This window comes from Mobula birostris, chromosome 15 (genome assembly GCF_030028105.1).
Source record: "Mobula birostris isolate sMobBir1 chromosome 15, sMobBir1.hap1, whole genome shotgun sequence".
NCBI classification, from domain to species: domain Eukaryota; kingdom Metazoa; phylum Chordata; class Chondrichthyes; order Myliobatiformes; family Myliobatidae; genus Mobula; species Mobula birostris.
Window position 1 is genome coordinate 22,095,660 of NC_092384.1, and position 13,432 is coordinate 22,109,091.

At 40.2% G+C, this 13,432-nt stretch overlaps 1 protein-coding gene across 1 annotated transcript; it reads left to right on the forward strand.

Annotated features, from left to right (window-relative positions):
- Positions 1–2,674: 2,674 nt before the first annotated feature.
- LOC140210445 (pancreatic secretory granule membrane major glycoprotein GP2-like) lies at positions 2,675–10,904 on the forward strand. Its single transcript, XM_072279411.1, has 7 exons — positions 2,675–2,718; positions 3,961–4,166; positions 4,677–4,831; positions 5,678–5,917; positions 6,324–6,483; positions 6,565–6,688; positions 10,778–10,904. The coding sequence occupies exons 2-7, from the start codon at positions 3,969–3,971 to the stop codon at positions 10,870–10,872; spliced, it is 972 nt and encodes a 323-aa protein (XP_072135512.1). The 5' UTR covers positions 2,675–2,718; positions 3,961–3,968; the 3' UTR covers positions 10,873–10,904.
- The last annotated feature ends 2,528 nt before the right edge of the window (positions 10,905–13,432 follow it).

Genomic DNA, 13,432 nt, shown 5'->3' on the forward strand with positions numbered 1-13,432 from the left:
GGGAAACACCTATCCAACACAACAGCACTCCAGTCTCAGTATTTTGTGGAGGGTGGGGGGGGGGAAAGAGAGGGGTGAGGGGTGGGGGGAGAGAGATGAGGGGAGGGTGGATAAGGAGAGGGGGAGAGGAAAGAGGTGGAGTGAGAGGGGTTTAGAGAGGGGGGTAGAGAGAAGGGGTTGGGGAAGGGAAAGAGGCGGGAGCGAAGCGAGGGGAAGACACACACACAGACCAGCATGATCTTTTTGATGTAATCTCTATTATTTGTACAAAAGCCATCTCCAGTAAGACATAATAATAGTCATTATCTCTCTCTGTCTGCGGGACTTTCAGTGAACAGAATTGTTTACCGTGTTCCTAACACAGAACAACGATCACATTCCAAGAAGTAGGCATTTGATTGTAATTTTCTCCGCGCCCTCCCACGGCTGCAAAAGCGGGTTGTAACTAGAATTTATGATCTTCAGAACAAAGCTTTTTTTTTCAAAGTTTAAATCGATTAATTTTACCACGGCGGAACTTGCAGAACTTGAGGGTCAGTGAAATAGGCCGAATGAAAGTAAATCACTTTCTCGCACTGAGGGATCGAAGAAGTCATTCTGGTGTCGGCTTTCCCTCCATCCTGCCTGACAGGTCCATTCAAACGGTCATTACAACTCAAATACCCCGATTCTCGATACAAGTGATCAATCATTAGGCAGTCATCAGAAGGATCTCGAATAATAGATTTCAAGCGTTCCTTTCTGTCAATGTTGTGCTCCTTCACGTTTCCTTTCGTATCTAATCAGTACTAATTATGAATTCATTAAACCTAACAATTTCTCTGGTAGAGATTAGGCTGCAGCTGAAATTAATAATCCTTCAAGACGCCCACTTGCACCCAGACTTTAAAAGTCATTAGACGGGGTGGGGTTCTGGGCTGTGAGGAATGAGTTAGAGCTATGGTGTGTAGAAGAATGAGTAGAGGAGGAAAGGTTTTCCTTTTTTTTAATTTGATGGGAAATGAATTAATAGCTTGTGTATTTTTACAGGCACTGTTCAAGGTATTGATGTTGCTGCTTTGTGGAGTTGTTGTTCCTGTGTGTGGTGCTGGTAAGTAATTTTTAAAAAAAAACTTCCAGTAGGATATTTTACCATGTTACTATGATGCTATGCAGCCATCTTAAATGAAATATCAATGATTATCTTATTGTTTCCTACAAAACTTTTAAGCTATGCTTGAAATAATATACAAACTCTTATCTTTAATAATTCACCCCTTTGAGGTGTTATCTGAAATGGAACTAAGACATCCCTTGTTAAATCTTTTGTAAGTTCTACTAGTTGGAAGCTGTGATACTATAGTATTTATTAAATAATTTAGTGATAAAGATTTAGATATGGAGTAAGTTACATGGGGCTCATAAGCTCACCACTGACTTTGCTGGTTTTGTCTTGGGGCTCTAGTCTTCACAGCCTGTAGAGGTAAAGTGAGGACTCTTTCTAATGGAAACACTATGGTCTGGACTCTGCATGCATGAAGGATTAGTAATTAGTTAGGCTGGTGTGTAATTTAAATATGTACTTATAGTTATTGCTATTCAATCCCAGTCCTATTAGCTGATTTATGGTTGGATAAAATTAAATAACTACTGTATTGAAGCTTAAGAAATACAGGAGCTGAAAATCCTGGGAAAAGTTCTTGGAAAGACACTAGGTTAGTTAGCATCTTGGCACTGGTTGCTACCTTAAGTCTGAGACCTTTGTCAAAATGGTCTGTGGCTTCTGTCAATTTTTAAGTGACTCAGTTATAAACTTATGACCTCCAATATGTATGAGGTTGCAGTTCAAAGTAAAACTTATTGTATGTACATGTAACCACATACAATTGAGATTCTTTGTAGATGTAATTAGCAAGTCTATAGAACACCAGCTTAACTATAAACTGCAAATGTAGATGTAAATAAATAGCAATAAATACCAAGTATGAAATAACAAGATAAATGAATCCTTAAATGTGTAGCTATCTCCTTTTGTTCAAGAGCCTGATGGCTGAGGGGTAGTAACTGTTCTTGAACCTAGTGGTGTGAGTTCTGAGGCACTTGTATCTCCTACCTGATAGCAGCAGTGAGAAATGATCTTGGCCTGGGTGGTGAGGATCTTTGGATGCTGCTTTTCTAAGGCAATGTTTCCTGTAGATGTGCTTAAATGTTTGGGAGGATTTTACCTGGGCTGAATCCACTACTTTGGTAGGATTTTCCTCATGAGGCTATAATGCAGCCAGTGCACTTTCCACCACTCATCTATAGAAATTTGCTGAGGTTTTTGATAATGTGCCAAACCTCCACTCTCCTCAGTAGAGGTGCTGTCATGTCTTCACAATAATATTTGTATGATGGGTCTAGGACAGGTCCTGTGAGATAATGACACCCAGGAATTCAAAGTTGCTGATCTGGCTCATGGACCTCCTGGTTTCCCCCTCCTAAAGTCTACAATCATTCCTTGGTCTTATTGACAGAGTGAAAGGTTGTTATTGTCCTGTTTAGCCAAATTTTCAATCTCCCTCCTGTATGCTGATATTTAATAGTTAAATATTACTTCTATGTATTCTAATATAATTGGCCAATTTCCCCCACTAGATTGTGACCCCAATCCTTGTAAGAATGAGGGGACCTGTGTTGTTGTAGATGGGCTTGCTCAGTGCCACTGCCTTCATGGGCTCAGAGGAGAGACTTGTGAAGGTAAGCTACTTTGTGAAATCTGACTTTGTTTTGAAGGCTAATGAACTAATAACCAACCTGCCATCTTTGTATTGCTTAATTGTAGATTGACATGTGATATAATTGAAAACTCTTAAACTGTTAAAAGATTTGGTCTGTTTCTACTGTCATCTCCAGAGTCTAATGGTCTATTTCAACTACCTTGATTTTAATCCTGTGGTTCTAGTGCTCTTTGCTAAATGGTGACTTGCACTTAGATCGTTTAAAACACTATTATTTAAGTTCTCAATTTTTTATTTCAAGAGAAGCAGCTGGAAATGTCAAGTATTAGCAATCAAATCTTCCTGAAGTATTTTGACTACCAATAGCATTGTGTCCTTTTAAATTCATTCACTGACCATCTTTTCAGGTGCCTAACATTTTAACTGTTGTCCTAGGATTTGGGAATGATGCAAGACAAATGGCTGAACGCTTGGTGTGGATACAGCAGGCTTCTAGTCCAATGGATACTCCAAGGTCTTTTGGGGGGTGGGGGGGAGAATCCTTTAGTGTTTTCAGGTGTACAAACCTGCCTCATTAATTTCATTAGCAGATACTTTTATCTCCAAATCAATTTCGAGGAATATTTCTATCTGTGCTCTGTATGAATGTAACATTGAGTAAGTTAAGCTACTCTTCAAAGGTAGTTTATTGACCCAAAGTTATTACCCCATGGTAATTGGGAGTCTGAATTTGAAATGACACCACTCAGTGTGAACTATGAATCCAGCTTGTTTGTCTTTCAAGAAATGTCATTCCTTCCTAGCCTGATGAGGCAACTCCAGATTATATAAACTTGTGACAGTCCATCTGAATTATCCATGTTTGGGAAGTAGTTGAAAATGGTCAAATGTTGCTTTTACATTGCCCACATGTGTGAATAAACAGGATCCCATCCCCAGATTACAAGTGTTCCGTTCATAAGAAGTAATTCACAACTCAAAACAGTTTGCCTGTTGACAATGTAGCCACCTGGCAACTTTAAATAGGCCAACTTGTAGCTAAATCAGGCCATTTAACCTGACCACCCAGGCTCCTCTGGAAGATATAGTGAGTTCCCATACAAAAGATGCCTGCAGTGGCTGGCCTATCCATCCCACCATTCACAAGCTACCAGTAAATCAGACACTTGTAACCTGGGGGGGACTTTGATTGAAACTGCAATGCTTATGAAGTTGGCAAGATGTGGCAGGGAAGTCATTAAAAGTGAGTCTTTTTCTGCAGATATAAAAATGGAAGTTGAGTGCAAGCAGGCCTACATAAAAGTACTAATTATTAAGGATTATTTTGATTGGAAAAATGTAACCATGGACTCTGTACAGCTGATAGAAGATGCTTGCAAAGCTTCAATAGAAGTTGTAAATGGAGAAGAATACTATTCCATCACTATACACCACAGTAATTACTCTAGTTGTGGTACTGTTGTGCTGGTAAGGATTTCATTACTTGTTTTCAAATTTGCTTTTAGTTTGCTTAGTTGGATAGATTCCTGCAAGCTCTGCTAATGAGCAGACAAAAATAGTTGGTTTGGGTACAGTACTTGGATTTTTATTGGCTTTTTGTTTGCTGTAGTGTTCAGTGATGGTTGTGCAGTGTGGCTTGGAAATTATCTAGAAACTTGGGAGTTATTGTGTACTGGCTCTGAATATTAAGTTGTGTAACTGTTCTATTCACCTGAGATGGGTCATTAGATGAGATTATCAATTCCTGCAGGGTTAACTCCCTCTTCCTATAATGGGCAAGTGTATAAACTAAGCAAGCCTATGGCTGGTCTTGCTGTAAATGGCAGGATCTGAACTGTTCAATATAGGGATTCTATGTTAAGCCACATTAACACAGAACCTATTTTAAAATGCACCCTGTGCATATTAATAACAATGTATTTTAGTTTGGAAGAAAGACCCTCATGAATGATTTCTAATGGGAAGCTTTTGTTTTAGAGTAATGCTACACACATCATGTACATGAATGAACTGGAAACTCAACATGCGACAGGCATTATCACCAGGCTCCCTTCTGAAGCAATTGACTTCACTTGTATATACTACCGTGAAAGGACAGTGCAGCTTGCATTTCCAATACAGCCAAAGGCTACGTAAGTTCAATAGACAAACTTTCCTTTTCTTCCTTGTACAGATTAACTTGCAAAAATTGGAAGGGTTTCCCATTTGGTGGAATACAAGACTATCTAGTTACGAGTACAAATGTGCTGAAGGGTCATTTGATGAAGATGTACTTTCTAATTCTATGCTTTTTTTGTCTAGATACAAAACTGCAAATCTTGTACTGAGTTGCTAATGAAGTTGACAGGATACTGTGTTTGGGTGATGTCCCTTGTACTGTTCCGGTTCCAACATTGGAGCCAAAAACAATTTCTCACTCCTGACTTGAATTCTAATCAAATAATACTAGAGATTTGCTCCCCACACTTTCAGTTTTGATGTGATAACTTGATTGCGATCACCACAGAAGGATAGCTAATCTGTCTATTAGGTTGTAGACGCTGTCAATTGATGTAATGGCCATGCTAACTTTGAATACCACAGACTTGTTACCAAATCTCCTGTAGATCTGGTAGAAAGAGATAGTACTTTAGGTATACTTCAGTACAGTAAATGTTCTCAAAACTGTAAAATGAGTTTTGCATCAGTGGCAACATTGTACTTAAACACTGCAGTGAAAATGCTCCAAACATTGTCAACCCTACAATATTCCCAGCAGCCCTTCTATCTCCTTTAGTGATGCTGCAATCTAAATGCAATAAAATGGCCTTCAACATAGTTGAAGTAACTAAGAATATAAATGTTTAATTCTGTTTTGCCAATAAGCAATGTATTCAAGCATTCTCAAATTACCCCATTACCTTGGGGATATGAGTGAATGCACTTGTACTATTCAAATTTTGCTCTGGCCTGAGGCTAAATGAATCTGTTCACTTTAGAATTGCAGTATTCCATGTGCAGGAAGGAGATGTCACCGTATCAATGGCTCTCTATGAAAGTGTCAAGTATGAAACTGCTTATGTGGACCTGCCAGTTATACCTTGGTCAGAGCGCTTGTACATCAGCTTGAAGATTGAGCCTGGAGAACAGAACTTGTTTATCTTGACCATAAATGATTGCTGGGCCACACCAACCAAAAATCCAGATGACTTGCCCCAGTATTACCTAATAAAGAAGGGGTAAGGAGGATTCTTGGCTCTTCATTGCAATGTTATAACACATGGTTTTAAGTCTGTACCTTACTAACCTCTTCGATGGTCTTGTGTTTCATCTCATCAGTGGATTGCTTGCATTCAACAGTCAGTGGCCCTAATCTAAGCATGATTACTCCAACTTCATTTAATACACTATTTTTCCAAAGGCTAAATTCAAATTTGGGAAGTCTAGAATGTGCTTGGGTCTTGAATATTCAAAATTTTAGAAATGTTTGTTTCCCTCCATTCTCCAGTAATTTAAGCTTGAAGGTGGATTAATTTCATATTTGTAATTTTAGAAAATTGGTCATGAAGGACCAGAATTTCTCCAATTGATATTGAACACTTATTGACTAAGTTATTTTATGTACTTCTATAATTTCCTCTTCAGATGTCCCAGTGATGAGACTGTGCAGTATCACAATCAAATTGGAAATGAGACAACAGCCAATTTCAGTGTGCAAATGTTTCGATTTACCAAGTATCCTGTGGTGTTTCTGCATTGCAGAACTGAAATTTGTGTTCCTGACAATCTGGAACCTTGTACTATTGTAAGTTTGAGTATTTAATCACTACTTTCCTTTGCTCCAAAAACACAATATTAAATAGTTTTCATTTTCCAATATATATAGGAATGTCCTAATCAATCAAAAAAAACCAAAAGAGAAACACACACCAGTGCGAAGGGGTTGTTGACTTATGGACCTATTCAATGGACACATACCAAGTCACATCTACCTGAAACTCATAAACCTAGTAAGTATTGTTTGAGTTGGGGCAGTGTTAGTGGTCCAGCCTGGGCAAGCACAGGTACAAGTTTGAAGTTTCCAGTAAATTTTACTGGATATAGCTAGAGTGCTGAGAATGGGTCCAGTCCACAGTTGTATGTTCCTTGTGTGAGAAGTGGGAACTTTGGGAGACCTCTGATCTTCCTGATAACCATATCTGCATGAAGTGCAGAGCTGCAGCTCCCTGGAGCCTTGAGGAACTGGAGCTGCAGCTAGATGACCTTCATCTCGTACAGGAGAATGAGGTAGATGGGAGCTACAGGGAAGTTGCAGGAGGCAGGTCCCTGGGTTACTGTCATGAGGGAGAACTGGAATGGGCACCCAATGCAGAGTACCCATGAGGCCATTCCCCTTGGTATACTGCTCTGGGGGGGGGGGGAATGGGGAATCTTCTACCAGGGAAAAGCTGCAGTGAGTGGGTCTCAGGCAGAGTCTGGCTCTGTGGCTCAGAAGGGAAGGAAGGAGTGGGGAGAAGAGTAGTTTGGGATTCCATAATTGGAGCAGAAAGCAGATTCTGTGGACAAGATGGACACCCAGATGCCAGGCTGACTGATGTCCCAGATTGGGTCCACGTATTCTAAAGGAAGTTGAACAGGCAGAAGTTGCAGTATATTGGTACAAACAACTTGGGTAGGTGGTGTTGTTCAGGAGGAGATCTTGAAGGGAGAGTTGGGTAGAAGCTGAAAAGCAGGATCAGCAGGGTGGTAGTCTCTGGATTGTTGCTTGTGCCATGGACCAGTCAGGGTAAGAATAGGATGATTTGGCAGATGAATATGTGGCTGAGGAATTGGGGTAGGGTTTCACACTTCTGGGGGAGGGCATGACCTGTACAAAAGACAGGTTACACTGAACCCAAGGGGAACCAATATCTTTGCAAGCAGGTTTGCTAGAGCTATTGGGGGGGGGGGGGGGGTTTAAATTTGGCAAAGGGGATGGGAACCAGAATTGTGTAGTGACACTGAGAAAGGACAGGCAGTTGTAGTCAGTAGGATGAATTGAAGTGTAACATGGTGGGGGGAATCAAAGCAGGAGGTGAATTCAGGATTGAAGGTGTTGTATTTGAACACAGTATACAGGATAAGATATGTTGTGGGCCTTGCTGAGTTGTGGCTGAAAGAAGGTCATAGTTGGAGCTTAATATCAGGGACACACCTTGTATCAAAAAGTAGGTGGAGGAGGGTGATGGCTCTGGTTTATTTATATATAAAAAAACATCAAATGTTTAGAGGTGACATGGGATTCAAAAGTGTAGAATTGTGGGCAGTTAATAAACTGCAAGTGTAAAAAGACCCTGATATGAGCATTTCCAAATAGTAGTCAGGATGTGGGATTTTTATTTAAAAAAAAAAAACAAACAAACAATGGGAGATGAAAGAGGAATGTGTGGACAATGTTATGATAGTCAGGTAGACTGGGGAAAATTGGGTTGGTGGTGGATCCAAAGAGTGAGTATGTAGAATGCTTATGAGATGGCTTTTTAGAGCAGCTTGAAGTTAAGGCCATGAGGGAAATAGCAATTCTGAACTTGATGGTGCTGAGGAAGCAGTGATCATAATGATAGAATTTACCTGCAATTTGAAGTACAGAAGCTAAAGTCAACCTGTTAGTATTACAGTGGAGTGAAGGGAATTTGAGGTATGATGCTTTGGAAGAGGACACCAGCAGGGATGAGGGCAAAATGGTGGCTGGAGTTTCTGGAGGAAACTCATTCTAAAGGAATGATGGGGCAACCATGGCTGACCAGGGAAATCGAAGACTGCATAAAACCAGAAGGGAACATATTGCTGAGCAAAAATTAGTGGATATTAAAAGATTTGGAAGCTTTTAAGAACAGAAGGAAACTTTCATATTAAAAAGCCACAAGGAGAGAGCAGGTTAAATATGAAGGCAAGCTAGTCACTAACATAAAAAGGATGCCCAAAGTTTTAAAATGCATTAGGAGTGAGAGGATATCAGACTGCTGGGGGAAAAAATACTGGAGAAGTAGTAATGGGGGTCAAAGAAATGGCAGATGAACTTGAATATTTTTTTAGTTTTCACTGTGGAAGACATTGCTGCTAATGTTCCCTTGAATTTGTAATGACTAGTGTGTGCAAAAATATTGTGCTGTTAACATCTCCATGTTAACACTGCATCAGAAACCAGAAAAAATGATTGCTACAATCCTGAAATGTACTTAACATGCCTATGTGAGGTAGAGTAAAAACTTTGTGCAGTTTAAATTCCTTTGTGCATTAGTAGCAAAAGATGTACTACTGAACAATGTTCATACATGTCAGGCATTCAGGAGTCGTGGCAGAAGTGTTGCTGTTACTAAGGTGCTTGGAAAGAAAGTCTGAAGGTAGATAAGTCACCTGGACCATGAGGTAACTGAGGGGATTGTGGAGGCATTAGTGATGCCAGAAAGATTATTACTAAAGTCTGGAATGGTTCAGGAGGACAAGAAAATTCTAAATCTCTCCACCCTTTCAGGAGTAATGAGGAAGAAAGGAAATTGTAGTCCAGTTAGCCTGACTTCAATGGCTGGGAAGATGTTGGAGACCATTATTAAGGGCAAGGTTCTGGGGTACTTGGAGATGCAGGATAAAATACCCCGAAGTCAGCCTGGTTTCCTTGAAGGGAAACCTTGCCTGACAAATTTGTTGGAACTCTGAGGAAACAGGCAGGATGGTCAGTGTTTACTTAGATTTTCAGAAGGTCTTTGACAAGGTGCCACTCAAGATGAGGGGCCCATGGTGTTACAGAAAAGCTACTATCATGGATAGAAAATTAGCTGACAGGAGGCAAAGTGGGAATAAAGGGACCTTTCCATTTGGCTGCCAGTGACTAGTGTTTTGTAGGGGCTAGTACTGCAACTACTTCCCACATTGTATGTAAATTGTTTGAATGGGGGGGGTTTGATAGCTAGCAGACAATGAGATGAATGAAGGGGCAGGTAGTATTGAGAAAGCAGGGTCTACAGAAGGACTTGGGCAAAATAGGCAAACAAGTGGCATATGAAATATAGTGCGGGGAAGTGCATGGTCATGAATATTGGCAGAAGAAATAAAGGTGTTGACTATTTTCTAAATGGGGAGAATTCAAAAATCAAGAGGTGCTTCCCTAAAAGTTGGGTTGCACATTTGAGTCGGTGGTAAAAGCAAATGCAATGTTGGCATTCATTTCAAGAGGATGAGAACATGCAAGAATGTGATGCTGAGGCCATGAGCCATTGGTCACGCTGCATTTGGTGTATTGTGAGCAGTTGGGGGCCCCTTATCTAAAAGGTGCATTGGAAAGGATCCAGAGGACATTTGTAAAAGGTTTCAGGAATGAAAGTGGTAACAGATGAGGAGTCTTTGGCTTTGGGCCTGTACTCACTGGAGTTTTGAAGAATGAGGGGTGATCTTGTTGAAACATGAATATTGGAAGTTCTGGATGGAGGGACAGACAATGTTTCTTGTAGCAGGTGAGTTTAGGACCAGAAGGCACAGCCCTAGACAACAGTTGCGAAGGAATTTCTTTAGCCAGAGTAGCGAATCTGTGGCAGTCATTGCTATAGTTGTGCAGGGCCAAGCTGACAATAGGAGGTTGATGGGTTCTTGATTGATTAGTCACATGTTGTGGAAGAGGCAGGAGAAGAGTTCAGAATATAAATAGACCATGATAAAATGGCAGAGCAGACTCAGTGGGCCCAAATAGTCTAACTCTGCTCTTATTTATTCAGTGAAGCAAATGCAAAATCTAATCTGAGTAATCATAACTTTTGAGGTTCTACCTAACTGGAACTGGTTAAATAATTCTAGGTATTGTCTCAGCTGGCTAACTTTGATTTTTGAGGGCTGGCCAGCTATAACAAAATATCCTTAAGAATTCTGCTTTATTGCAATCACTTCTCTTCAGAAGAAATATAAACTTGCAGTTTAAAGCTCAAATAAACAATCTGATTTGAATGTACTCTAGTTGACTAAAAATGATATTCCAAGGTAAGTGGTCTTCTGGGAAGTGGATGAGCTTTCTCAATTCCAGCTGTATTTGATGCAACCACAGCAGCTTAATTCTTTTCAATCTTTTGCAGATCTTGTGCTTGCTACTGTTCCTGGTATAGTTGTGGTATTGTCAATGGTGTTCCTGGTCCTTGCAGTTACTTTGGCTAAAATAATGAGAACATAAAATCCAGCTCCTTGACCTGCAAATTGTAAGAACAAACCAAATAAAAGTTTCAATATAGGAAATGTGTGACAATGGAAAGGTGATGAGTATAATCCTGTGGGTATTGTTATGTATTGCTTTCACTGTTTGGATGTCAAATAAACTTGCCAATGCTTGACCTAAGTCCAGTATAGTGACCAAGATATTGTATCACTGATTCACTTAAAATTGCCCTGTTACATTTGAATAGCATTTTAGCATGGCTTGGTTCTATTCATGCCTTGGTTCCATTGAAACTTTATGGGCCAACATTTCCAAGTCTAGGGATACAGAATTTATTTCAAGGAGGCAGTCAGCTGGTTTTCTGTTCACCTGGCCATTGTTGTGGACCTGGGAATGTATCAGAATTTGGAGTCTGATGTCTACATGCAATGTGGCTTGCCTGCCAAATGATGGTATAAATAAGGCTTCAGTGGAGCTGTTGGTCTAATGCAGTAAATAGTCCCTGACAAGGATCTCTAATGGCCAGGGCTAGGTTTAGATCTACAATTATCTTGACAAAGATAGTGACACTTGCCATAAGGGGGTAAATAGGATTGTTGGATCTGTCAAATAACAGCATCAGTTGCTGACATTGCCTGTTGATCATGAGTGATCAATAGTGATGGACACTTGTTATAAATGCATTAGTAACAGATTGCATTGATAACAAAGATGAGTGCCCATTTTATATTTTTGCAGAATCAATTGTTGCCAAGCATGGAGTGGGGCAATGCCTGAAATTATATACAGTGCCTATTAAAAAGTATTCAACTCATTTTCATTTGTTTTACAACATTGAATCAGTGGATTTAATTTGGCTTTTTGATACTGATCAAAGTGAAAACAGATCTCTACAATGATCTAAATTACAAAAAACAATGATTGCACACTTGCTGTCAGTATTCAGTAGATGCACCTTTGGTAGCAATTACAGCCTTGTCTGTGTGGATAGGTCTCTATCAGCTTTGCATATTTAGATACTACATTCTTTACAATTATCCCTATTCTTTACAAAACTGCTCAAGCTCTGTCAGATTGCATGGGGATCATGAATAAATGCCCCATTTCAAGTCCAGCCACAAATTCTCAATTGGATTGTGGTCTAGACTGACTTGCCACTCAAGGACATTAATTTGTGGATTTTAAGCCATTCCTGTGTAGCTGGAAATCAAATCATCTCTTGCCTTCTCTCTTTTTTTTTTCTCCCCCCCACCCCCCCAAGTCAGTTCTCATGCACACTGCATCATGTTTTCCTCCAGCATTTCCCTGTATTTTGCTGCATTCATTTTACACTTTACCTTCATGAGCCTTCCAGGGCCTGCTGCAGTGAAGCATCCTCACAGCAAGATGCAGCCACCACTGTGCTTCCCAGTATGGAGGGTGTTTTTTGAGTGGTGTTTGGCTTACACCAAACAGTGGTTAGTCTAATAGCCAAAAGCTCAATTTTGATTTCATCAAGGCATAGAGCATTCTAGCTGGAATGTCATTTTTTTTTTCCCTTCTCAAGAGTGGCTTTCTCTTTACCACTCCTATAAGGAGAATGGTGAAACACACAGGTGACAGCTGTGTGGGCAGTCTCTCCCATCTCAACCACTAAGCTTGTACCTCCAGAGCTGGCATTGGTCTTTCAGTGGCTGCTCACTAGCCCTTCTTGTAGGGTCACTCACTTCGAGGACTGCCTGCTTGAGTCAGAATTATAGCTGCATCAATTCTTTCCATTTGATGATACTCCAGGGATAGTTAGTGACTGGAAATTTTCTTGTATCCATGAGCTTTTTGTAGAGTTGGGTGGAGGGGTTCATGGTGTAGTTTTTACCAGGATCCTGACCCACCAGCAGTGGGATCTTCCAGAAACAGGTGTATAGTTACTACAATCAATTGAAAGGCCTTGGCTGCACAGGTGATCTCCATTTAACTAATTGAGACTTCTGAAACCACTTGACAGCACCATTGACTTGCTGTGTCATATTAAAGAGGATGAATACTTGTGTAATCAATTACTTTGTTGGTATTTGTGAATTTTTTTGTGGAGATCAGTTTTCATTTTGATGTCTTCTGGTGATCAGTGTTAAAAGCCAAATTAAATCCATTGAATCAATGTTGTAAAACAAAACCTTCCAAGGGCAGTGGTGAATACTTTGTGGACAGAGAGTGTCTCTTAAATCTACATTGATTAATAAATTTCACAGCACATGCTGGTGATAATAAACCTGATTCTGATTGCCTATCAGCCCTGTTTCAGATCAATATTACTGTGGACCCTTCTGCAAGAAACCCTTACTGTCCTTCCGTTCTTGGGTAATGTTCCCCTTCATCCGTGTAGTTAAATGAGTTCTAGTAAGCCAAATAGCAAGGTTGGAGTTTCAAATATCTATTGCATGTAATTAATAAATAAGACCTGCTGTAGAAGATGGAAATCCAGAAATGCCCAGTAACAGTGGGAGGAGATCTCCAGTATCAATAGAGGAGAATAAATAGTTAATGTTTCAGGCTGAGAGCCTTTGGGGGGGGGGGGTGAGTCTTGAGGGGGGAGGAATAA

Coding starts and splice junctions, on each gene's coding strand:
- LOC140210445 (XM_072279411.1), top strand. CDS start 3,969: ATGGAAGTTGAGTGCAAGCAGGCCTACATAAAAGTACTAATTATTAAG. Junction 4,832..5,677: donor CCAATACAGCCAAAGGCTAC/GTAAGTTCAATA, acceptor TGTTCACTTTAG/AATTGCAGTATTCCATGTGC. Junction 6,689..10,777: donor ACCTGAAACTCATAAACCTA/GTAAGTATTGTT, acceptor AATCTTTTGCAG/ATCTTGTGCTTGCTACTGTT.